Raw genomic sequence first — 27,533 nt, forward strand, 5'->3', positions numbered from 1 at the left:
GGTTCTGGGATTTTTGTTCACCGTTCTCGTGATCATTTTGACCACACGGGGTGAAATCTTGCATGGAGCCCCAGATCGAGGGAGATTATCAGTGGTCTTGTATGTCTCTCATGTCCTAATAATTGCTCCCACAGTTGATTTCTTCAAACCAAGCTGCTTACCTATTGCAGATTCAGTCTTCCCAGCCTGGTGCAGGTCTACAATTTTGTTTCTGGTGTCCTATTTCGTCTTGGCCATAGTAGAGTTTGGAGTGTGACTGTTTGAGGTTGTGGACAGGTGTCTTTTATACTGATAACAAGTTCAAACAGGTGCCATTAATACAGGTAACGAGTGGAGGACAGAGGAGCCACTTAAAGAAGAAATTACAGGTCTGTGAGAGCCAGAAATCTTGCTTGTTTGTAGGTGACCATATACTTACTTTCCACCATAATTTGCAAATAAATTCATAAAAAATCCTACAATGTGATTTTCTAGATTTTTTTCTCATTGTGTCTGTCATAGTTGAAGTGTACATATGATAGAAAATTACAGGCCTCTCTCATCTTGTTAAGTGGGAGAACTTGCACAATTGGTGGCTGACTAAATACTTTTTTGCCCCACTGTATATAAATGGGGGAAAAACATATTCTGATTGGCTGGACCTGGCTCCCAAGTGGGTGGGCCTATGCCCTCCCATGCCCAATCACGTGAAATCCATAGATTAGGGCCTAATGAATTTATTTATGAACTGTAACACAGTAAAATTGTTGAAATTGTTGCAAGTTGCATTTACAGTGCCTTGCGAAAGTATTCGCCCCCCTTGAACTTTGCGACCTTTTGCCACATTTCAGGCTTCAAACATAAAGATATAAAACTGTATTCTTTTGTGAAGAATCAACAACAAGTGGGACACAATCATGAAGTGGAACGACATTTATTGGATATTTCAAACTTTTTTAACAAATCAAAAACTGAAAAATTGGGCGTGCAAAATTATTCAGCCCCCTTAAGTTAATACTTTGTAGCGCCACCTTTTGCTGCGATTACAGCTGTAAGTCGCTTGGGGTATGTCTCTATCAGTTTTGCACATCGAGAGACTGAATTTTTTTCCCATTCCTCCTTGCAAAACAGCTCGAGCTCAGTGAGGTTGGATGGAGAGCATTTGTGAACAGCAGTTTTCAGTTCTTTCCACAGATTCTCGATTGGATTCAGGTCTGGACTTTGACTTGGCCATTCTAACACCTAGACATGTTTATTTTTGAACCATTACATTGTAGATTTTGCTTTATGTTTTGGATCATTGTCTTGTTGGAAGACAAATCTCCGTCCCAGTCTCAGGTCTTTTGCAGACTTTTGCAGACTCATTCTTCCAGAATGGTCCTGTATTTGGCTCCATCCATCTTCCCATCAATTTTAACCATCTTCCCTGTCCCTGCTGAAGAAAAGCAGGCCCAAACCATGATGCTGCCACCACCATGTTTGACAGTGGGGATGGTGTGTTCAGGGTGATGAGCTGTGTTGCTTTTACGCCAAACATAACGTTTTGCATTGTTGCCAAAAAGTTCAATTTTGGTTTCATCTGACCAGAGCACCTTCTTCCACATGTTTGGTGTGTCTCCCAGGTGGCTTGTGGCAAACTTTAAACAACACTTTTTATGGATATCTTTAAGAAATGGCTTTCTTCTTGCCACTCTTCCATAAAGGCCAGATTTGTGCAATATACGACTGATTGTTGTCCTATGGACAGAGTTTCCCACCTCAGCTGTAGATCTCTGCAGTTCATCCAGAGTGATCATGGGCCTCTTGGCTGCATCTCTGATCAGTCTTCTCCTTGTATGAGCTGAAAGTTTAGAGGGACGGACAGGTCTTGGTAGATTTGCAGTGGTCTGATACTCCTTCCATTTCAATATTATCGCTTGCACAGTGCTCCTTGGGATGTTTAAAGCTTGGGAAATCTTTTTGTATCCAGATCCTGCTTTAAACTTCTTCACAACAGTATCTCGGACCTGCCTGGTGTGTTCCTTGTTCTTCATGATGCTCTCTGCGCTTTTAACGGACCTCTGAGACTATCACAGTGCAGGTGCATTTATACGGAGACTTGATTACACACAGGTGGATTGTATTTATCATCATTAGTCATTTAGGTCAACATTGGATCATTCAGAGATCCTCACTGAACTTCTGGAGAGAGTTTGCTGCACTGAAAGTAAAGGGGCTGAATAATTTTGCACACCCAATTTTTCAGTTTTTGATTTGTTAAAAAAGTTTGAAATATCCAATAAATGTCGTTCCACTTCATGATTGTGTCCCACTTGTTGTTGATACTTCACAAAAAAATACAGTTGTATATCTTTATGTTTGAAGCCTGAAATGTGGCAAAAGGTCGCAAAGTTCAAGGGGGCCGAATACTTTCGCAAGGCACTGTATATTTTTGTTCAGTATAAATGGCTGCTATATGTCTTACCTGCATTATCGGGCATGTTGACGTCGAGCCCCTGTGACAGCATGTCTCTGACCCCTTGGGTGTCTCCCTGAATGGCTGCAATGTGGAGTAGAGTCTCCCCATAACAGTTCTTCCGGTGGAGGATATTCAGAGGGGTGACGGTCCGCCCGCTCTGGGACCCCCCAGGGATGTTCCTGGACACAGTGCCCTCGGACACGGACCTCAACAGTCTCCTTTACAGACAACTGATATTAGGCTAATATACCCCAGACAAGGGCTTCCTAACCCTGTTCCTAGAGAGCTACCGTCCTGTAGGTTTTTTACTCAAACCCTAATCTAGCACACCTGATTCTAGTAATTAGCTGGTTGATATAATAGCGCCAGTGGGGATGGCTGATATTTTACGGGCACATAACCAACTGTGCTTTTTTGTGTGTTTTTTCATATTGTTTGTAACTTATTTTGTACATAATGTTGCTGCAACAATCTCTTATGACCGAAAAAAGCTTCTGGATATCAGAACAGCGATTACTAACCTCGAACTGGACAAAGATGTTTTATTTAATGAATCTGACGCGAAGGATACACTGCTTCTCCGAGACCAGGCCCAAATCCCTGTCATTCACGTGAAGGAAAGACGGAAATACAGGGGGAAGAGATTGGGGTGCTTTGTGAGAATTCATCGACGAGTGGGTAACGAGCCTCTATCATTCGTTCTATTGGCCAACGTGCAATCACTGGAGAATAAACTGGATGAGCTCCGTTCGAGACGATACTACCAACGTGAAGTTAAAAACTGTAATATCTTATATTTCACTGAGTTGTGGCTGAGCGACGACACGGATAATATACAGTTGGCTGGGTTTCCGTGCATCAGCAGGACTGAACAGCAGGACTGAACCTCATTTCCACCATCATGTCACATGTGCAACCAAAGAAAAAAATAACTCAAGACCACCTTTACTCCACACACAGAGACGCATACAAAGCTTTCCCTCGCCCTCCATTTTGCAAATCTGACCATAATTCTATCCTCCTGATTCCTGCTTACAAGCAAAAACGAAAGCAGGAAGTACCAGTGACTCGCTCAATATGTAAGTTGTCAGATGACGCAGATACTACACTACAGGACTGTTTTGCTAGCACAGACTGGAATATGTTCCGGGATTCATCCAATGGCATTGAGGAGTATACCACCTCAGTCATCGGCTTCATCAATAAGTGCATCGACAAAATCGTCCCCACAGTGACCGTTCATACATATCTCAATCAGATCCCTTGGATTACAGGCAACATCCGCACCGAGCTAAAGGTTAGAGCTGCCGCATTCAAGGAACAGGACATTAATCCGGACGCTAATAAGAAATCCCGCTATGCCCTCAGACGAACAATCAAACAGGCAAAGCGTCAAAACAGGACTAAGATTGAATCTTACTACACCGCTCTGACGCTCGTTGAATGTGGCAGGGCTTGCAAACTATTACGGATTACAAAGGGAAACCCAGTCGCGACGTGCCCAGTGACGCAAGCCTACCAAATGAGCGAAATGCCTTTTATGCTCGCTTCGAGGCAAGCAACACTGAAGCATGCATGAGAGCACCAGCTGTTCTGGACGACTATGTGATCACGCTCTCCGTAGCCGATGTGAGCCAGTCCTTTAAACAGGTCAACATTCTCAAGGCTGCGGGGCCAGACAGATTACCAGGACGTGTACTCAGAGCATGCGCTGACCAACTGACAAGTATCTTCACTGACATTTTCAAACTCTCCTGGACCGTGTCTGTAATACCCACGTTTCAAGCAGACCACCATAGTCTCTGTGCCCAAGAAAATGAAGCTAACCTGCTTAAACGACTACCACCCCATAGCACTCACGTCGGTAGCCATGAAGTGCTTTGAAAGGCTGTTCATGGCTCACATCAACACCCTCATCCCAGAAACCCTAGAACCACTCCAATTCGCATACCGCCCTAAGAAATCCACAGATGACGCAATCTCAATCGCCCTCCACACTGCCCTTTCTCACCTTGACAAAAGGAACACCTATGTGAGAATTCTGTTCATTGACTACAACACCATAGTGCCCACAAAGCTCATCACTAAGCTAAGGACTCTGACGGGCTGCCCCCAGGTGGTAAGGGTATGCAACAACACATCTGCCAGGCTGATCCTCAACACGGGGGCCCCTGTTCACCCACAACTGCATGGCCAAGCACGACTCCAACACCATCATTAAGTTTACTGACGACACAATGGTGGTAGGCCTGATCACCGACAACGATGAAACAGCCTATAGGGAGGAGGTCAGAGACCTGGCAGTGTGGTGCCAGTACAACAACCCCTCCCTCAACGTGAGCAAGACAAAAGAGCTGATCGTGGACTACGAGAAAATGAGGGCCGAACACACCCCAATTCACATCGACCGGGCTGTAGTTGAGCGGGTTGAGAGTTTCATGTTCCTTGGTGTCCACATCACTAACAAACTATCATGGTCCAAACATACCAAGACAGTAGTGAAGAGGGCACAACAACATATTTTCCCCCTCAGGAGACTGAGAAGATTTGGTATGGATCCCCAGGTCCTCAAAAAGTTCTACAGCTGCACCATCGAGAGCATCCTGACCGGTTGCATTCCATCCCTGCCTGGTACGGCATCTGCCCAGCATCTGAACATAAGGCGCAACAGAGGGTAGTGCGTACGGCCCAGTACGCTACTGGGAACAAGCTTCCTGCCATCCAGGACCTCTATACCAGGCGGTGTCAGAGAAAGGCCCAAGAAATTGCCAAAGACTCCAGTCACCCAAGTCATAAGACGGTTCTCTCTGCTACCGCACGGCAAGCGGTACCGGAGCGCCAAGTCTAGATCCAAAAGGCTCCTTAACAGCTTCTTCCCCCAAGCCATAAGACTGCTGAACAGTTAATCAAATGGCCACCTAGACTATTTACATCGACATGCCCCCCCACATTTGTTTTTACACTGATGCTACTCACTGTTTATTATCTATACATAGTCACTTTACCCCTACCTACAGTACATGTACAAATTACCTCGACTAACCTGTACCCCCACACATTGACTCGGTACCGGTACCCCCTGTATATAACCTCGTTATTGTTATTTTAATGTGTTACTTTTTATTTAATTTTTTTACTTTAGTTTATTTAGTAAATATTTTCTTATCTCTATTCCTTGAACTGCATTGTTAGTTAAGGACTTGTAAGTAAGCATTTCACGGTATTCGGCGCATGTGACAAATAAAATGTTATTTGAATTAATAAACTGAATCGGATTAGTTATAACTGGGGTTGGAGCGAAAACCTACAGGAAGGTAGCTCTCCAGGAACAGGGTTGGAGCGAAAACCAACAGGAGGGTAGCTCTCCAGGAACAGGGTTGGAAAGAGAACCTACAGGAGGGTAGCTCTCCAGGAACAGGGTTGAAGCAAAAACCAATAGGAGGGTAGCTCTCCAGGAACAGGGTTGGAGCGAAAACCTACAGGAGGGTAGCTCTCCAGGAACAGGGTTGGAGCGAAAACCTACAGGAGGGTAGCTCTCCAGGAACAGGGTTGAAGCAAAAACCAACAGGAGGGTAGCTCTCCGGGAACAGGGTTGAAGAGTCCTGTCCCAGACCTATTTAGACCTAGAGTATTTACAATGGCTAGGGCTCTTACAGTATATGACATTGTGTTGACTTAGTTTGTTGTGTGTGTTGGGAGTGTGCAATAAATCACTACAAATGTTTATCAATCATTAACAATGTACTTCAGGTTTGTTGTGTAATACATAAAAATAGGCCATTTAGCTGACGCAACTTAAGTCATGCATGCATACACATTTCGTGTTGTGGCCACAGCAAGAATGGAACCTACAACCCTGGCATTTTAAGCGCCAAGCTCTACCAACTGAGCCACGTGTATAGCCTAAGTGATATGAAATGTGCCTATGACAATTTGACTTTCTAGTTATGTAAAACCTCAGACACCTTCCCCCCCACCACCAACTTACATGGGTTCTCCTGCTCCTGACCTCTCAACGCTTCTTCCTACAAGAGACACACATAGAGAACAACATGTAGGCCTATTTAATCCGGTACCTGGTCAAAAGTAGTGCACTATATAGGGAATAGGGACCTGGTCTAAAGTAGTGCACTATATAGGGAATAGGGTGCCATTTGGGATAAAGACAGAGACACCCTTGGTTATGGAAAGGTCCAGACCTGCTAGTGCCTTTCCCTTGTTATTGGGGATGTTTTTCTCCATGAGTTTGATCAGACAGGGCTCTGTGGTGTTGCTATAGGCTGTCTGTCCGTCATTGTTCTTCAGTAGAGGGTCTGCCCCGTGCTTCAACAGCAACTCTGCTATCTGGGACACACAAAGCAAAACAAACCTTATCTTACAGTGGTAAGAAAAAGTATGTGAACCCTTTGGAACTACCTGGATTTCTACATAGATTGGTCATAAGATGTTATCTGATCGTCATCTAAGTCACAACAATAGACAAACATAGTGTGCTTAAACTAATAACACACAAATTATTGCATTTCTCTTGTCTATATGGAATACATCATTTAAACATTCACAGTGTAGGTTGGAAAAAGTATGTGAACCCCTAGGCTAATGACTTCTCCAAAAGCTAATTAAAGTCAGGAGTCAAGCTCAATGAGACGAGATTGGAGACGTTGGTTAAAGCTGCCTTTCCTTATAAAAAAACACTCACAAAATGTGAGTTTGCTACTCACAAGAAGCATTGCCTGATGTGAACCATGCCTCAAACAAAATAGATCTCAGAAGAACTTTGATTAAGAATTGTTGACTTGCATGAAGCTGAAAGGGGTTACAAAAGTATGTCTAAAAGCCTTGATGTTCATCAGTCCACGGTCAGACAAACTGTCTATAAATGGAGAAAGTTCAGCACTGTTGCTACTCTCCCTTAGGAGTGACCGTCCTGCAAAGATGACTGCAAGAGCACAGCGCAGAAGGTTAAGAAGAATCCTAGAGTGTCAGCTGAAGACTTAGAGAAATCTCTGGAACATGCTAACATCTCGGTCGACGAGTCTACAATATGTAAAACAATAAAGAATAGTGCTCATGGGAGGACACCACGGAAGAAGCCACTGCTGTCCAAAAAAAATATCGCTGCACATCTGAAGTTTGCAAAAGTGCACCTGGATGTTCCACAGCGCTACTGGCAATATATTCTGTGGACAGATGAAACTACAGTTGAGTTGTTCAGAAGGAACACACAACACTGTGTGGAGAGAAAAAGGCACAGCACACCAACATCAAAACCTCATCCCAACTGTAAAGTATGGTGGAGGGAGCACCTCAGGGCCTCGACAGCTTGCTATCATATCGACGGAAAAATGAATTCCCAATTTTATCAAGACATTTTACAGGAGAATGATAGGCTATCTGTCCACCAATTGAAGCTCAACAGAATTTGGGTGATGCAACAGGACAACGACCGAAAATACAGAAGTAAATCAACAACAGAATGGCTTCAACAGAAGAAAATACGCCCAGTCAGAGTCCTGACCTCAACCCGATTTAGATGCTGTGGCATGACCTCAAGAGAGCAGTTAACACCAGTCAACCCAAGAATATTGCTGAACAGAAACAGTTTTGTAAAAAGGAATGGACCAAATTCCTCCTGACCGTAGTAGTGCAGGTCTGATCCGCAATTACAGAAAACGTTTGGTTGAGGTTATTGCTGCCAAAATGAGGGTCAACCAGTTATTAAATCCAAGGGATCACATACTTTTCCCACCATGCACTGTGAATGTTTACACGGTGTGTTCAATAAAGACATGAAAACATATAATTGTGTGTTATTAGTTTAAGCAAACTGTGTTTGTCTATTGTGACTTAGATGATGAGATCAAATTGTATGACCAATTTATGCAGAAATCCAGGTAACTCCAAAGGGTTCACATACCTTTTGTTCCCACTGTGTATGCAGCACAAACACACAAGCAAGCCTAGGGCATCAGTGCCAAGAAGAAGAAGACCGGAGTATGATATACCGACCTGCAGGTGTCCCTGTAGGTGGGCGTGGTTTATAGTGACACACACACAGACATATATGTACCTGCAGGTGTCCCTGTAGGTGGGCGTGGTTTATAGTGACACACACACAGACATATATGTACCTGCAGGTGTCCCTGTAGGTGGGCGTGGTTTATAGTGACACACACACACAGACATATATGTACCTGCAGGTGTCCCTGTAGGTGGGCGTGGTTTATAGTGACACACACACAGACATATATGTACCTGCAGGTGTCCCTGCACTACAGCATCAAGTAGAGGTGTGGTTCCATTTTCTCCAGTACAGTTGACCAGAGCTCCTGCCTGGATCAGGTGCTTACTGATCTCATAGTGACCGTGGGACACTGCCTCGTGAAGAGGAGTCCAACCTGTGAGAAACAATAAAGCAACAACTGATGGTCACAGCATAGAGAGATGCTCTATTCGTTTAATTCAAGTCTGTTTAGGGTGAGTGAATTCATTCCTGCATCACTATACACAGGAAATGACAGACAGCAAAAAAGGCAGATGTCCATTTCGATGAACAAAACATGTCTATTCTATTCATTCAGTCTAAAGAAAAATATCAATGAAAGTCTAAAGAGGAAACAGTGTCCCTAAATGTACCTCCTCCAGTCCAGTGTCCCTAAATGTACCTCCTCCAGTCCAGTGTCCCTAAATGTACCTCCTCCAGTCCAGTGTCCCTAAATGTACCTCCTCCAGTCCAGTGTCCATAAATGTACCTCCTCCAGTCCAGTGTCTTACCTGCGTACTTTGTGAGCAGGGCCTAAATTAACGTTTTGGTCCACCAGCCACTGTGGCAGGTAGATTTTACGACCAGCCTATTTTTTTTTTATTCTGCTAAATTTATACCAACAAAACACAAACAAAAATTTGATATGCATGCTTTGTCATATTTCTAACACAATACATGTATTACCTGTAAGAAGTAATGTGGTATATTGTTTAACTTAATTTAATTTTTTGTGACCCGAGTCTTTTAACCAAAATATCACAGATGAGACACAAATGTTCACCTGTCCCTTTAAAGGCGGGAGGTTACCTTGGTTATGCGACTCTCGATTCATGTTTGTGCCTGTGAGATAAAGTCTGACAAGTAGCAGCGTTGTCTTCTCTTCCCTAACAGTTGAAACTCAAACAGTGAAAAACAACATAGCTTGTGAACAAAACAAGGTAAATAGCCAAGAAACACAAGGACAACGTCTCACTTCAGTAGACTTTCGTTTCAAGTGAATTAGACCAACTTTTATGCCTGTTAGCAGCTCTTTTAAAAATGTATATTTCACTCAGATCTTCACAGACATCCAGCCCCCAGCCAGGCAGTGTTGCAGCGCGAGGTGGAATAGGCTATATAGGATTCATAGTTTTTTTTACTTTGTGTGATTCATTTATGTTAGGAAAATTATGATTAAATGACTGAACAAATCATTTTAAATGGAACTGTAACTAAGTAAACTTATACTCTGTTTTATCATATCTGATTAACACTATGATTAACACTGATTAACACTGATTAACACTTCATAAGAAGGGATTGTGTGACACGGACAAGGAGTAATTAAAGTTAATGAACAACATTCCAACTAGGAAGAAAGACATGGGTTGTGGATTAAGTAAACAGATAAGGTAGTTAACCTATGGTTGAACTGACGAAACTGAGCTCTGGGGTGTTTTAGATAAGACAGTGAGTGCATTCCTAGGTTTTCTGTTAATTAGAACTGTCAGCTAAGTGGTGATCGATAATGTTGAGGGGTCAAAACTTAACTCAGTTGTGTTGTGTGTCCTGTGTATGTGCTGGGGGGGTCAGAATGAACTTTTAAAGTTCCCTTTGTCCCGGTTCGAGAGGGGATTCTGTTAAACAATGAAATGACGTCATGTTTTGTATATAAACTGTTGCTCGTGGTAACGTGGCAGCGCGCTCCGAGAATAAATTCTGTTACCTATTATTGATAAGACTGGTCTCCGTCTATTTTATGCAAACAAGAATCTTACAAATTCTCATGAAATAGATTAAGGGAATTCAATTAATGAAAACACATTGGTATAATTAAATTACAGTAACAATTTACCAACTATGAAAGCAGCTTCTGCAGCATTTATTTGACTATAAATGTGATCATACTTGACTATTTTTATTCAGAAATTTTACCCGCCAAATGCCAGAATCTACCCGCATTTGGCAGGTGGAGGTTGTTAATTTTAGGCCCTGTGTGTGAGTATCTATAAAGTTATTTGAAACAGATTGCTGCCCACCAACCTCCTCTAATGTCTTACCTGCGTTGTCGGCCATGTTGATGTCGGGGCCCAGCGACAGCATGCCTCTGATCCACTGGGTGTGTCCTTGCATGGCTGCAATGTGGAGTAGAGTCTCCCCGTAACGGTTCCTCCGGTGGAGGGCATTCAGACGGGTGATGCTCCGCCTGCTATTGGATTGACCGTGGTTCACACCTGAGGAGAACATAGGATGGGCGACGCGGTGAAAAAACATTGTGTTCAGTGCAACATTTACCATAAACCTCAGGCTTACTGTAATCTGGCAGCATGATTTAATTTTAAACTTCTCTTCAACGATGTGCGTTACAAAGGAAGTGATTATTTAACTAGTTTAGTACACTGAGCAATACATAAATAGTCAGCTCGTTTTAATTGTTGAAGAAAAGCTTTTACATCACGTTAAATGTCTCCCTAAAGTATAGGTAGACCATAGAGATCCTATGAAATTACTAGAGGGGCTAACCCCAACTCTACAGTATAGGTAGACTCAGCTAACCCTAACTCTACAGTATAGATAGACTCAGCTAACCCTAACTCTACAGTATAGGTAGATTCAGCTAACCCTAACTCTACAGTATAGATAGACTCAGCTAACCCTAACTCTACAGTATAGGTAGACTCAGCTAACCCTAACTCTACAGTATAGATAGACTCAGCTAACCCCAACTCTACAGTATAGGTAGACTCAGCTAACCCTAACTCTACAGTATAGATAGACTCAGATAACCCTAACTCTACAGTATAGGTAGACTCAGCTAACCCTAACTCTACAGTATAGATAGACTCAGCTAACTCTACACTCTAACCCTTACAGTATAGGTAGACTCAGCTAACCCTAACTCTACAGTATAGATAGACTCAGCTAACTCTACACTCTAACCCTTACAGTATAGATAGACTCAGCTAACTCTACACTCTAACCCTTACAGTATAGATACTCAGCTATTGACATAATCAAGGTGGGCCCTACTGTGGAGGCTACTCTGACAGCCAAGTCCCCCAAATCAACATCCAAGGCCTCTTTAACCAAAACATTTAAATTGAAACCAACTATTTTAGATTGGGGACAAAGATCAACGGCAGCAGGGGCCTGCCCTGCCTATCCAAAGATAGGGGAAACACTGCTACATATACATTAAATGTACATGTATATGTATGTATACACTGCTATCTGCATGTCAGTTGTATAGCCCTGCTTACAGCCATGCTCAGCCATCCACACAATCAGAACCTTTTCAATAAGGTCCAGTACAGCATGTACTAAAACATGGGATCTGAAGTAGGGAGCTGGACGGGGAGTGGGAGGCTTGTGTTCATGCCTGTGTCTTTGTAACACACAGGCCTAGGGGCTGGAAAACACTGGTCATTGTATGTTACTGCTGTAGGATGCATATGCACACACGACAAGGAATGTTTTATCATACACTGGAGTCAATGGTGGCACACATTCCCCTCAACATTCACTTTCCCTCATTATGCCTCCGGCCTCCTATGGGCCGTCCAGGTCAAAGGTTAAGTTGAGTACTATATAGGGATTAGGGTGGCATTTGGGACGTGCCTGTCTACATTTCACAGCTTCGTAAACCTGAACAAATTATACCACCAGATGTAGAGTAACAATACCAGGCATTGTGTTTGCTGGTTGCTCCTGTAGAATGGCTCCGAGTGCTGTCAAATAGTCGATGGCGTCAGGCTGTAAAATAAGTGACTATGCAAATCAAATGTATGGTGTTCTGTGTGTCTGTGGTTATGTGCCATTGTGTGGTGTCTTGGCCCCCGCTCCCAGAAAATAATTCCCTCAATTTTTTTTCCATGAAATTGCAGAAATTCATTTATTACATCCCAGTTGGGAATTAACATCTAAAAATTCCATGACATTCCAGAAATTATTGGATAATTGGGAACCCGACTTTTGACTAGAGCCTTATGGGCCCTTGACCTGGCATGGTGCCAATTGGGAACCATGGTAATCACAGAAGAGTCCAAAAAAAGCCTTACTGTATATCTGGTTAGGCCCAGAAGACAGGCTTACTGTATATCTGGTTAGGCCCAGAAGACAGGCTTACTGTATATCTGGTTAGGCCCAGAAGACAGGCTTACTGTATATCTGGTTAGGCCCAGAAGACAGGCTTACTGTATATCTGGTTGGCCCAGAAGACAGGCTTATTGTATATCTGGTTAGGCCCAGAAGACAGGCTTATTGTATATCTGGTTGGCCCAGAAGACAGGCTTACTGTATATCTGGTTAGGCCCAGAAGACAGGCTTACTGTATATCTGGTTAGGCCCAGAAGACAGGCTTACTGTATATCTGGTTAGGCCCAGAAGACAGGCTTACTGTATATCTGGTTAGGCCCAGAAGACAGGCTTATTGTATATCTGGTTAGGCCCAGAAGACAGGCTTACTGTATATCTGGTTAGGCCCAGAAGACAGGCTTACTGTATATCTGGTTGGCCCAGAAGACAGGCTTATTGTATATCTGGTTAGGCCCAGAAGACAGGCTTTTTTCCCGCTAAACTCAACATGAGTAGGTTGAGTGACTGACGTGATCTTCCTGTCCAGTTTTGCGCCCACCCAGGCTTGTGTGATGGGGGAGATCTTCATGGGCTACACTTGGCCCTGTCTCAGGGTGGTAAGTCAGTGGGCTGTTTATATCCCTTTGGTGGTGTGGGGGCTGTGCTTTGGCAAAGTGGGTGGGGTTATTTGCTTCCTGGTTGGCCCTCTCCGGGATAACTTTGGTCGCTCCCTCTCTCTCCCTCCAGGAGGACCTGAGTGCCTGGTTCCTCTCTAGGTTACATGTGAATATTATCCTATGCCTACCTCTCAGTGTTCTGGCTTGTTGATGGTGGAACTATTACCTCCATTTTCCTGCTTCTGACTGTCAGTCTGCCTGGTCTGTCTGGTTGGTCCACTGGTCTCCTGCTTCTGGCTGTCAGTCTGCCTGGTCTGTCTGGTTGGTCCGCTGGTCTCCTGCTTCTGGCTGTCAGTCTGCCTGGTCTGTCTGGTTGGTCCGCTGGTCTCCTGCTTCTGGCTGTCAGTCTGCCTGGTCTGTCTGGTTGGTCTGCTGGTCTCCAGCTTCTGCCTGGTCTGTCTGGTTGGTCCGCTGGTCTCCAGATTCTGGCTGTCAGTCTGCCTGGTCTGTCTGGTTGGTCCGCTGGTCTCCTGCTTCTGACTGTCAGTCTGCCTGGTCTGTCTGGTTGGTCCGCTCGTCTCCAGCTTCTGGCTGTCAGTCTGCCTGGTTGGTCCGCTGGTCTCCTGCTTCTGACTATCAGTCTGCCTGGTCTGTCTGGTTGGTCCGCTGGTCTCCAGCTTCTGGCTGTCAGTCTGTCTGGTTGGTCCGCTGGTCTCCTGCTTATGCCTGTCAGTCTGCCTGGTCTGTCTGGTTGGTCCGCTGGTCTCCTGCTTCTGACTGTCAGTCTGCCTGGTCTGTCTGGTTGGTCCGCTGGTCTCCTGCTTCTGACTGTCAGTCTGCCTGGTTGGTCTGCTGGTCTCCTGCTTCTGGCTGTCAGTCTGCCTGGTCTGTCTGTTCTCCTAACAATGAAAAAAGTGGACCAGCAATCATTTAATGTAATTGCAATTGAAGTCTTTGTTTACTGTTGACTTTAAGCACCCTTTCACTAGACAGAGTGCCAGTCTGTTTGTGTTGTCACGCCATCTTCTTGTCACTCTTTGACATGACATCACAAACAGACTGTCACTCCATCTACCCTCGCAGTGTTTTTACGCAAAAAGGAAAGCGTTCAGGATGTTCACTCCCTTTACCTGTTTGTTCTCCTGTGCCTGGTTGTCATTCTGTCTGGTTGGTCTGATTTCTTCCATTGGTCTGGTCTGTCTACTCCCCTGTGTCGGACTGTCAGTCAGCCTGGTCTGTCTCTTGGGCTCTGCACCTATTTCCTTCTGTGAGAGGTCACAACCACCGCCACCCTGGGGAACATTTTTTAGGATTATGTCCAAGGGTCCACTGTGTACCCTTCCTGTGTGAAGGGGTCTTAACTACTGTTATCTACCTGTGTCTTAGCTACCGTCGCTGCTCTCTTCAAACGTCTGGTAGAGGTACCACTCCCAACGTGCTGTGAGGACACTGACCCTTCAGAGGGATCCTCTTCTATCATCCCCTCACTGTCTTCTGTAAAAAAGCATCAATGAAGAAAAAAAACATATGCAGCTAAATAGGTGTTGTTAGTCTTATAGTATTAATCTGTGATGCATCATACAGAGGAAAAATACTATACTGGCAGGAATAAATGATAGTAGACTTTGATCATATTTCTGTCATTACATACTGAACAAAAATATAAAAAACACAACAAGTTACAGTTCAAATTAGACACTCAGTCAATTGAAATAAATTCATTAGCTCCTAATCTATGGATTTCACATGACTGGGAATACAGATATGTATCTGTTGGTCACAGATACCCGTCAGGAGATTTTTCAATCCCAATGATAATAACTGACAATCAATAGCTTTGACCAATCGCTGAGGTTTGGAAGACCGTGGGTATAAAAATAATTAGGCACAGACTCAGCTCATGCAAAAGGTTAGTACAGTTTATTCACGAGAACGTTCTAGTCCATTGTACAAAAACATCCATTTTATACCGGCTCCTTTCGCACATACCTTCACACAAACAGTAGATATCCTACACACATACATACACACAAATCTTAAGCTACGCCTTGCTCAGACAGTCTGTGTTTTTCCACTATACAGATACATTGTTTAATCTGCAACATGTTTAGTCATTTTCTGCAAGCCTAACAGTTTCTCCCCACCACGGGTGGAGACAGATGTCCTGTAAGGAACACAGTAGTACAACTCGTCTGTCGATGGCTCCTCTTATCATTTGTTTCACACTTGCACCCTGCTTACATGCTAAAAGGTCCTTGTTCTAATTCTGACTAAAACTACACACATCATCAGATTATAGATTTATGATTCTAATAAATTTCATACAATTATATGGTTTCAGGGTGGAATATTTTTAGTCATTACCATGAAGTATATAATTTCCTTATCAATACCTTAAAAAAGGCAAGAGGCTCAGAAAACCAGTTAGTAACTAGGGTGACCACCTCATGCAGTGTGACACATCTCCTTCGCATAGAGATGATCAGGCTGTTGATTGTGGCCTGTGAAATGTTGTCCCACTCCTCTATAATAGCTGTGTGACGTTGCTGGATATTGTCGAAAACTGGAACATGCTGTCGTACCGGTTGATCCAGAGCATTCCAAACATGCACAATGGGTGACATGTTTAGTGAGTGTGCAGGCTATGGGAGAACTGGGACATTTTCAGCTTCCAGGAATTGTGTACAGATCCTTGCGACATGGGGCTGTGCATTATCATGCTGAAACATGAGGTGTTGGCGGCGAATCGTCCTCAGGATCTCGGCACTGTATCTCTCTGCATTCAAATTGCCATATATAAAATGCAATTGCGTTCGTTGTCCGTAGCCCATACCATAATCCCACCGCCACCATGGGGCACTGTGTTCACGTTGACATCAGCAAACCGCTCGCCCACACGATGCCATACACGTGGTCTGCGGTTGTGAGGCCGGGTGGACGCACTGCCAAATTCTCTAAAACAATGTTGAAGGCGGCTTACGGTAGAGAAATTAACATTCAATTATCTGGCAACAGCTCTAGTGGACATTCCATTCCTGCAGTCAGCATGCCAATTGCACATTCCCTCACAATTTGAGACATCTGTGGCATTGTGTTCCGTGACAAAACGGCACATTTTCGAATGGCCTTTTATTGTCCACAGCTCAAGGTGCACCTGTTTTAATGATCATGCTGTTTAATCAGTTTCTTGATAAGCCAAATCTGTCAGGTAGATGGATTATCTTGGCAAAGGAGTTTTTATTTTATTTTTTATAAATAACCTTTTCGTGCATATAGAACATTTCGGGAATATTTTATTTCAGCTTATGAAGCATAGTACCAACACTTTGTAGCGTTTATATTTTTGTTCAGTGTAGTTTGCACATACTGATTTACCAAATAACACCACCAGGAGGAAGCAAATACACCATTTTGATTGAGTCTCTGGAAAGTGTCAGATGAGCAATGATAGTGAAGATAAATTATATTATTTACCCGTTATGCTATCAGAGAATGATAATCCCAAATAAATATTGAGCAACATAATATCCTAGAGACATTAGGAGTGATAATAGTTATAGTAGCTATATTGTTCCTTGGCTTGCATGTGTACAGGAGCTTCTACATGACAAGTTGCATTGGCTTGCATCCCAAATGGATTCCTATTTCCTATATAGTGCACACTGAGCCCTATAGGCCCTTTGTTAAAGTCAGTGTACTACATAAGGTCAAATTTGGGATGCAGACATTGGGTTACATAACCAGTCAAACGTTTTGGACACACCTACTCATTCCAGGGTTTTTCAAGGTGTGCAAAGCTGTCAAGGCAAAAGGTGGCTACATTGAAGAATCTCAAATATAACATATAATTTTGATTTGTTTAACACTTTTCTGGTTACTACATGATTCCATATGTGTTATTTCATAGTTTTGATGTCTTCACTATTATTCTACAATGTAGAAAATAGTAAAACTAAAGAAAAACCCTTGAATGAGTAAGTGTCCAAACTTTTGACTGGTGCTTCTACACCTGCATTGCTTGCTGTTTGGGGTTTTAGGTTGGGTTTCTGTACAGCACTTTGTGACATCAGCTGGTGTAAGAAGGGCTTTATAAATACATTTGATTGATTGATTGATTGATACAGTAAGGGCCACCAAAAGCTGTGGCTTCATTCTACAACTGGTGATAAACTACCATAAATGAATAGTCTTCAGTAGGACTAGACAGGGCAGGCACACATTCAGAGTGTAATCTGTGCAAATGCCTCCTAGCGCTGCAGCCTTGAACACTCACTCTCTTTCACACACACACACACACACACACACACACACACACACACACACACACACACACACACACACACACACACACACACACACACACACACACACACACACACACACACACACACACACACACACACACACACACACACCTCCATCATGTCCTTGAGCGATAACACCGTCCATTCCCTTCTCGTCATCTGGATTCCCAGAACTCCTAGCGTTGAAGAGAGGAAATTAGTAAGTAATCAACAAGAAAGTAAGTAGAATGGTATTTACTCATTAGATAAGTGTAACGTTACACAGTTAACCATAAACATGCACTGATAACTAAAACTGAATATGATGAAGCTAAATGGATTATACACACCTTGACAAAAATGGGGATTGGATCTGCAGAAGGAAAACATTTTTAAAAAACGCATTCGAATCCGACAAATAATCAGACAAAAGAACATGTAAGCTAGGACTTCATTTTGTGTAAAACCACTACTGCTGCACTAACCCAATCGCTTCCTAGGTTCCCATCCAATTGGTGACAGACTTTCATGCTAATATTCTAGAATCCGCAAAAATGAAATATGCAAATTTTCCCCCCAGAGATGTTTCCAACAAATTGACTTGTTGCGGATAAAAGTGTGCGCATTATGAGGTATTGTTAAATTCCCATGTACCGAATACAAAATACAAGTTAAATGGGTTCCCATCGCATTTAAGACTCTACTAAGGATTTTTATTACCAAAATAATGCGAGTTATATAGCGAATGTGCCCACTCTGGTATTGGCACTTGCGCTCTAGCCAACAGCTCAGATACTGTGTGGGTATAGCCTACATGATGAGATACTGTGTGGGTATAGCCTACATGATGAGATACTGTGTGGGTATAGCCTACATGATGAGATACTGTGTGGGTATAGCCTACATGATGAGATACTGTGTGGGTATAGCCTACATGATGAGATACTGTGTGGGTATAGCCTACAGCTCAGATACTGTGTGGGTATAGCCTACATGATGAGATACTGTGTGGGTATAGCCTACATGATGAGATACTGTGTGGGTATAGCCTACATGATGAGATACTGTGTGGGTATAGCCTACATGATGAGATACTGTGTGGGTATAGCCTACATGATGAGATACTGTGTGGGTATAGCCTACATGATGAGATACTGTGTGGGTATAGCCTACAGCTCAGATACTGTGTGGGTATAGCCTACAGCTCAGATACTGTGTGGGTATAGCCTACATGATGAGATACTGTGTGGGTATAGCCTACATGATGAGATACTGTGTGGGTATAGCCTACATGATGAGATACTGTGTGGGTATAGCCTACATGATGAGATACTGTGTGGGTATAGCCTACATGATGGGATACTGTGTGGGTATAGCCTACATGATGAGATACTGTGTGGGTATAGCATACAGCTCAGATACTGTGTGGGTATAGCCTACAGCTCAGATACTGTGTGGGTATAGCCTACATGATGAGATACTGTGTGGGTATAGCCTACATGATGAGATACTGTGTGGGTATAGCCTACATGATGAGATACTGTGTGGGTATAGCCTACATGGTGAGATACTGTGTGGGTATAGCCTACATGATGAGATACTGTGTGGGTATAGCCTACAGCTCAGATACTGTGTGGGTATAGCCTACATGATGAGATACTGTGTGGGTATAGCCTACATGATGAGATACTGTGTGGGTATAGCCTACATGATGAGATACTGTGTGGGTATAGCCTACATGATGAGATACTGTGTGGGTATAGTCTACATGATGAGATACTGTGTGGGTATAGCCTACATGATGAGATACTGTGTGGGTATAGCCTACATGATGAGATACTGTGTGGGTATAGCCTACATGATGAGATACTGTGTGGGTATAGCCTACATGATGAGATACTGTGTGGGTATAGCCTACATGAGATACTGTGTGGGTATAGCCTACATGATGAGATACTGTGTGGGTATAGCCTACAGCTCAGATACTGTGTGGGTACAGCCAACAGCTCATATACTGTGTGGGTATAGCCTACATGATGAGATACTGTGTGGGTATAGCCTACATGATGAGATACTGTGTGGGTATAGCCTACATGATGAGATACTGTGTGGGTATAGCCTACATGATGGGATACTGTGTGGGTATAGCCTACATGATGAGATACTGTGTGGGTATAGCATACAGCTCAGATACTGTGTGGGTATAGCCTACAGCTCAGATACTGTGTGGGTATAGCCTACATGATGAGATACTGTGTGGGTATAGCCTACATGATGAGATACTGTGTGGGTATAGCCTACATGATGAGATACTGTGTGGGTATAGCCTACATGGTGAGATACTGTGTGGGTATAGCCTACATGATGAGATACTGTGTGGGTATAGCCTACAGCTCAGATACTGTGTGGGTATAGCCTACATGATGAGATACTGTGTGGGTATAGCCTACATGATGAGATACTGTGTGGGTATAGCCTACATGATGAGATACTGTGTGGGTATAGCCTACATGATGAGATACTGTGTGGGTATAGCCTACTGCTCAGATACTGTGTGGGTATAGCCTACAGCTCAGATACTGTGTGGGTATATCCAACAGCTCATATACTGTGTGGGTATAGCCTACATGATGAGATACTGTGTGGGTATAGCCTACATGATGAGATACTGTGTGGGTATAGCCTACATGATGAGATACTGTGTGGGTATAGCCTACATGATGAGATACTGTGTGGGTATAGCCTACATGATGAGATACTGTGTGGGTATAGTCTACATTATGAGATACTGTGTGGGTATAGCCTACATGATGAGATACTGTGTGGGTATAGCCTACATGATGAGATACTGTGTGGGTATAGCCTACATGATGAGATACTGTGTGGGTATAGGCTACATGATGAGATACTGTGTGGGTATAGCCTACATGATGAGATACTGTGTGGGTATAGCCTACAGCTCAGATACTGTGTGGGTATAGCCTACATGATGAGATATTGTGTGGGTATAGCCTACATGGTGAGATACTGTGTGGGTATAGCCTACATGATGAGATACTGTGTGGGTATAGCCTACAGCTCAGATACTGTGTGGGTATAGCCTACATGATGAGATACTGTGTGGGTATAGCCTACATGATGAGATACTGTGTGGGTATAGCCTACATGATGAGATACTGTGTGGGTATAGCCTACATGATGAGATACTGTGTGGGTATAGCCTACATGATGAGATACTGTGTGGGTATAGTCTACATGATGAGATACTGTGTGGGTATAGCCTACATGATGAGATACTGTGTGGGTATAGCCTACATGATGAGATACTGTGTGGGTATAGCCTACATGATGAGATACTGTGTGGGTATAGCCTACATGATGAGATACTGTGTGGGTATAGCCTACATGATGAGATACTGTGTGGGTATAGCCTACATGATGAGATACTGTGTGGGTATAGCCTACATGAGATACTGTGTGGGTATAGCCTACATGATGAGATACTGTGTGGGTATAGCCTACATGATGAGATACTGTGTGGGTATAGCCTACATGATGAGATACTGTGTGGGTATAGCCTACATGATGAGATTATCATGGAGAAAAGAGCCAGATTATTTTTATTTGTCAATTGGCAGCCAAGCATCGATGATCATGTCACCAGAATAAGACCCTCGATATTAATTGGAAAGGCGTATCATGTTCATCACCTTGCACTTTCACCACCCTGTGAAGTTTATAACTTTTTATTTATTTGATTATTTCACCTTTATTTAACCGGGTAGTTAGGCCAGTTGAGAACAAGTTCTCATTTATAACTGCGACCTGGCCAAGATAAAGCAAAGCAGTGGGACAAGAACAACAACAGAGTTACACATAAACAAACATACAGTCAATAAACACAATAGAAAAATCTATGTACAGTGTGTGCAAATGTAGAAGAGTAGGGAGGTAAAGCAATAAATAGGCCATAGAGGCAAAATAATTACAATTTAACATTAACACTGGAGTGATAGATGTGCAAGTAGAGATACTGGAGTTCAAAAGAGCAAGAGGATAAATAACAATATGGGGATGAGGTAGTTGGGTGTGCTATTTACAGATGGGCTGTGTACAGGTACAGTGATCGGTAAGCTGCTCTGACAGCTGATGCTTAAAGTTTGAGAGGGAGATATAAGACTCCAGCTTCAGTGATTTTTGCAATTTGTTCCCGTCATTGGCAGCAGAGAACTGGAAGGAAAGGTGGCCAAAGCAAGTGTTGGCTTTGGGGATGACCAGTGAAATATACCTGCTGGAGCGTGTGCTACGGGGTGGGTGTTGCTATGGTGACCAGTGAGCTGAGATAAGGAGGGATGACCTGGAGCCAGTGGGTTTGGCAACGAATATGACGTGAGGGCCAGCCAACGAGGGCATACAGGTCGCAGTGGTGGGTAGTATATGGGGCTTTGGTGACAAAACGGATGGCACTGTGATAGACTACATCCAGTTTGCTGAGTAGAGTGTTGGAGGCTATTTTGTAAATTACATTGCCGAAATCAAGGATCGGTAGGATAGTCAGTTTGGCAGCATGAGTGAAGGATGCTTTGCTGCGAAATAGGAAGCCAATTCTAGATTTCATTTTGGATTGGAGATGCTTAATGTGAGTCTGGAAGGAGAGTTTACAGTCTAACCAGACACCTAGGTATTTGTAGTTGTCCACATATTCTAGGTCTGAACCGTCCAGAGTAGATGTCGACCGATTATGATTTTTCAACGCCGATACCGATTATTGGAGGACTTAAAAAGCCGATACCAATTAATCAGACTTTTTTTTTTTTAATTTGTAATAATGACACTTACAACAACACTGAATGAACACTTATTTTCACTTAATGTAATACATCAATAAAAATCTATTTAGCCTCAAATAAATAATGAAACATGTTCAATTTGGTTTAAATAATGCAAAAACAAAGTGTTGGAGAAGTAAAAGTGCAATATGTGCTATATAAAAAAGCTAACGTTTAAGTTCCTTGCTCAGAACATGAGAACATATGAAAGTTGGTGGTTCCTTTTAACATGAGTCTTCAATATTCCAAGGTAAGAGGTTTTAGGTTGTAGTTAATATAGTATTTATAGGACTATTTCTCTCTATACCATTTGTATTTCATATACCTTTGACTATTGGATGTTCTTTTAGGCACTATAGTATTGCCAGTGTAACAGTATAGCTTCCGTCCCTCTCCTCGCCCCTACCTGGGCTCGAACCAGGAACACATCGACAACAGCCACACTCGAAGCAGCGTTTACCCATCGCTCCACAAAAGCCGCAGCCCTTGCAGAGCAAGGGGAATAACTACTTCAAGTCTCAGAGCAAGTGACGTTTGAAACGCTATTAGCGCGCATCCCGCTAACTAGCCAGCCATTTCACATCGGTTACACCAGCCATTAGGCTGATAGGCTTGAAGTCATAAACAGCACTGTGCTTGCAAAGAGCTTCTGGCAAAACGCACGAAAGTGCTGTTTGAATGAATGCTTACGAGCCTGCTGCTGCCTACCATCGCTCAGTCAGACTGCTCTATCAAATCATAGACTTAATTATAACATAATAACACACAGAAATCCAAGCCTTTGGTCATTAATATCGTCGAATGCGGAAACTATCATTTCGAAAACAAAATGTTTATTATTTCAATAAAATACGGAACCGTTCGGTATTTTATCTAACGGGTGGGCATCCCTAAGTCTAAATATTCTTGTTACATTGCACAACCTTCAATGTTATGACATAATTATGTAAAATTCTGGCAAATTAGTTCGCAATGAGCCAGGCAGCCCAAACTGTTGCATATACCCTGACTCTGCGTGCAATGAACGCAAGAGAAGTGACACAATTTCACCTGGTTAATATTGCCTGCTAATCTGGATTTCTTTTAGCTCAATATGCAGGTTTAAAAATATATACTTCTATGTATTGATTTTAAGGAAGACATTGGTGTTTATGGTTTGGTACAGTCGTCCAACAATTGTGCTTTTTTCACAAATGCGCTTTTGTTAAATCATCCCCCAGCGTTGCATCGATTATATGCAACGCAGGACATGCTAGATAAACTAGTAATATCATCAACCATGTGTAGTTATAACTAGTGATTATGATTGATTGATTGTTTTTTATAAGATAAGTTTAATGCTAGCTAGCAACTTACATTGACTTCTACTGCATTCGCATAACAGGCAGGATCCTCGTGGAGTGCAATGAGAGGCAGGTGGTTAGAGTGTTGGACTAGTTAACTGTAATGATGCAAGATTGGATCCCCCGAGCTGACATGGTGAAAATCTGTTGTTTTGCCCCTGAACAAGGCAGTTAACCCACCGTTCCTAGGCCGTCATTGAAAATAAGAACGTGTTCTTAACTGACTTGCCTAGTTAAATAAAGGTATATATAAAAAATATATTTTTTAAAATCGGCAAAATCAGGGCCCAAAAATACCGGCTGTTATGAAAACTTGAAATCGGCCCTAATTAATCGGCCATTCCGATTAATCGGTCGACCCCTAGTCCAGAGTAGTGATGCTAGTCGGGCGGGAGGGTGCGGGCAGCAATCGGTTGAAGAGCATGCACTTAGTTTTACTAGCATTTAAGAGCAGTTGGAGGCTACAGAAGGAGAGTTGTATGGCAATGAAGCTTGTCTGGAGGTTGGTTAACACAGTGTCCAAAGAAGGGCCAGATGTATACAGAATGGTGACGTCTGCGTAGAGGTGGATCAGAGAATCACCAGCAGCAAGAGCGACATCATTAATATATACAGAGAATTGAACCCGGTGGCACCCCAATAGAGACAAGGCAACTCAGTTAAGAACAAATTCTTATTTATCATGACGGCCTACACCGGCCACACCCGAACGACTCTGGGCCAATTGTGCGCCGTCCTATGGGACTCCCAATCACTGCCGGTTGTGATACAGCCTGGACTCAGAGGAGTTTTGTTAAGATCCCAGACGCTCGTTCTGAACGTTAAAACGCATCGCTTGCGATACATTTTTTTGGGGGGAAGGGGGGGGGAACATAATGAATGTATCTTTTATTATCAGCGAGAAAATGATTTTCAAAAAAACAAAAGGTTCAAATTACTACACATTTTTATAGAGGGTTAGGGTTCTCACCATGTTATATCGCTTTCTTTATGGCAGACAGATATCTGTGCTAATTAGCTATCTAGCGTACTCCGTACCTGTGTGTAAGCTAACTGGGGAGGAAGTGTAGTTTGTCAACTGGAGGCACACACAGCTTGTGGTACTGTAAAAAACTGCCGCAGTAAGTGTATATTTTATATTTGAAAGATGATTTCTCGCTGACATGAAAGCGGGGCATATCACCATATGTTTTAAAAACATGTTTGAACGTGATGATTGACGTTTCTAAAACATAAAAAATACATGCACCGGGAATTGTAGTTCACATGGAGCCAACCGTGGGCGAATGTCTTCTCTGAAAACCCAACCTAAGGCGTAAAAATGGTTTTTGAGAGCTACTGTTGCACAAGCTACCTTTTCAGGTGTGAGACGCACTTGGTCCAAGCCATCCAAACGTCTACAAGTCAACATCGCTATCTGAGGAGAAAACCCTAGCGTACAGAGATGGTATCACATTAGAAACGATTATATTACAACAGAAACGGTGAGCAGTGTCAAAGATATGGCAGTCCGAAAGGGCCAACTTACCGTCTGTACAGCCATTGATGGTGTGTGGTGTGGACAAATTATATGAGTAGGGCGAGTCTAGCAAATCTGCAAGTATCAATCTGTAAAAAACAACAGGAAGAAAGTAATTAATGTTAGCTAGCTAAATAGTGGCTAGCTGCTAACCAGCCATAGCCGAACTAGCAGTCGCACAGCTTTTCATTTTGGCACAAGAGAAAACATTTCATAACAATACATTAGCCAGCTATTTCATCCACGAAAAGTGTGAATTCGGCTGGAGAACTGGGTCGTCACTAGTTAATACAGCCACAAAATAATATTTATGGCTAAATCCCGCCTATTTATTTTCTAAAAGTCTGACTTCAAACCTAACCCTAACATTAACCATACTGCTAACCTTACGCAAAAAAAAAAAATTATGTTCATGGATTTTTATGTTTCCAAATTTGACTTTGTGGCTGTGGTAAGTAGCGAGAACTGGGGTTTGCTAGAAGTTATCCAACCAACGTTAGCTAGTTAAAAGTGTCGGTAGCTAGTTTAGCTACCAAGCTAAAAGTGTCCAAACCTGTCCAGGTAAAGATTTGTTTCTTCTTCTCCTTCAGAATCACCAACAATTGACGCCGAGTCATTGTCGATATCAGAGAAGCAACTTGTCTCCATAACATGTGTGATAAATTTCCAATTAGTCAATATTTACATCTAGCTAGCGAGCCACGTCGAGGTTACTCGTTTGGATTAGTAACGGATGAGATTAGCGCGCGAAAATAGAAAATGTGTGACTGCAGACTGTCTCTAGGGCGTTCCTGGTGGGCGTTCCTGGTGGACGTTCCTTGCCAAATTGGAGAAAAGTGGAAATACTTTTTTTCTGCCACAAGAGGGCGTAGCAGACTGAGTAGGCTACAACAGTACCCCTTGTTTTCCCATGGCAGGAAAAAGATTGCGCCAAATATATTATTAGGCCTACATTTTAAAAACTCTGAGATTGGGCCTGACTTGGCAGTGGCCCTCACTCAGCCTCCACTCAAAACGAGTGGTCACCAAAAATATTGTATCTTAAAAGCAGTGTTTACCAAAACCATTCCGGTTTTAGAGAGGTGAAAGTCGTTGTTCCAGGCCAACATAGCAGCCTACACCTTCCTACCTCAGGCTGGGAAGAGCTAAATAAATATCAGTTGAACCAGAGGTGTGTGTGTGTGAGTGCGTGTGTGTGCGCGTGCGTGTGTGTGTGTGTGTGTGTGTGTAATAAACCATCAGCCCATATTATATAATGTCTGTCACCTGCTCTCCTGGACCAAGTTTTTTGAGAGCTGCTTTCTTATGACATGTTCTAATCTAATACATAACTCCTTAGCAACAGAGTCTGAGTGGCAATATCACCAATTTATTGATAAATTCCCATGAAAACTCAACTGAAATTAATAAAATAAGGCAAAACACTGGCAAATATTTACTTTGTTTAAATAAAATGTTACAATGCAGGTATAGTAGCCAACTTTTCAATTAATCGGACACAATTTACCTAATGCAAACGAACGAAACAAATATAGGTTTATATTTGCAGAAATAAATGAACAAATTATGTATCCGACTAGGTCCATAATGTCGGGTCGGAAAGGTTTCAAATCCGCGAAGATAGCACTGAAATACATAGGCTATAGGCTTTTTAACCATTCATTACTAATACATAATCTATTGTAGGGCTAAAAGTTTAAGTCTGAGAGGTTTGGGATCCTTAATCATTATGGCCTATATGCCAGGGTCATTCAATAATCCACCCATAGACATTGTGAAGCGATTTAGATAAAAGTCTGTCGATGTGTCCTTGAGCAAGGCACTAAACCCTAATTTGCTCAAGGGGCACCTTACTACTATGGCTGACCATATAAAACAACACATTTCACTGCACTTATACATATATATATTATAGATATATATATTTTTTTTAGATCGGAATAAACAAGGACTAAGCACTAGTCTACAGCAGGTCAAGGCTTTTTACACAGTTTTGACCTTGACATTTCCAAATAAAAAAATTCTTCAAAGTAATAAAAAAAAACGACTAATTTTAATGATTAACTTTAAACGAAAAACGTGTGCTCTTTCTTTGCATCACGTTTGAAATCAAAATGCCACACCAATTCAAATGGAACGTCCAATGATGCTGAATCGCACCGCCTGTAGCCACTGCCTGTTTCCTAT

The 27,533-nt window shown here is 42.7% G+C and overlaps 1 protein-coding gene across 1 annotated transcript in view; it reads right to left on the reverse strand.

The window, feature by feature from the left end:
* LOC109894963 (uncharacterized) overlaps positions 1 to 26,080 on the reverse strand; it is a 59,164-nt gene extending 33,084 nt beyond the window's left edge. Inside the window, exons 1-13 of the mRNA XM_031829655.1 lie at positions 25,900 to 26,080; positions 25,356 to 25,435; positions 25,182 to 25,258; positions 18,006 to 18,028; positions 17,788 to 17,852; positions 14,748 to 14,866; positions 14,503 to 14,664; positions 13,599 to 14,271; positions 10,742 to 10,915; positions 8,693 to 8,835; positions 6,637 to 6,781; positions 6,426 to 6,462; positions 2,444 to 2,655 (exon numbers count right to left, since the gene is read on the reverse strand). Of these exons, the coding sequence (XP_031685515.1) occupies positions 2,444 to 2,655; positions 6,426 to 6,462; positions 6,637 to 6,781; positions 8,693 to 8,835; positions 10,742 to 10,915; positions 13,599 to 14,271; positions 14,503 to 14,664; positions 14,748 to 14,866; positions 17,788 to 17,852; positions 18,006 to 18,028; positions 25,182 to 25,258; positions 25,356 to 25,435; positions 25,900 to 25,994 (2,005 nt within the window). The 5' untranslated portion in view covers positions 25,995 to 26,080. The remainder of the gene's footprint in view (positions 1 to 2,443; positions 2,656 to 6,425; positions 6,463 to 6,636; positions 6,782 to 8,692; positions 8,836 to 10,741; positions 10,916 to 13,598; positions 14,272 to 14,502; positions 14,665 to 14,747; positions 14,867 to 17,787; positions 17,853 to 18,005; positions 18,029 to 25,181; positions 25,259 to 25,355; positions 25,436 to 25,899) is intronic.
* Between the last annotated feature and the right edge of the window lie 1,453 nt (positions 26,081 to 27,533).

This window comes from Oncorhynchus kisutch, linkage group LG8 (assembly GCF_002021735.2).
Source record: "Oncorhynchus kisutch isolate 150728-3 linkage group LG8, Okis_V2, whole genome shotgun sequence".
NCBI lineage: Eukaryota > Metazoa > Chordata > Actinopteri > Salmoniformes > Salmonidae > Oncorhynchus > Oncorhynchus kisutch.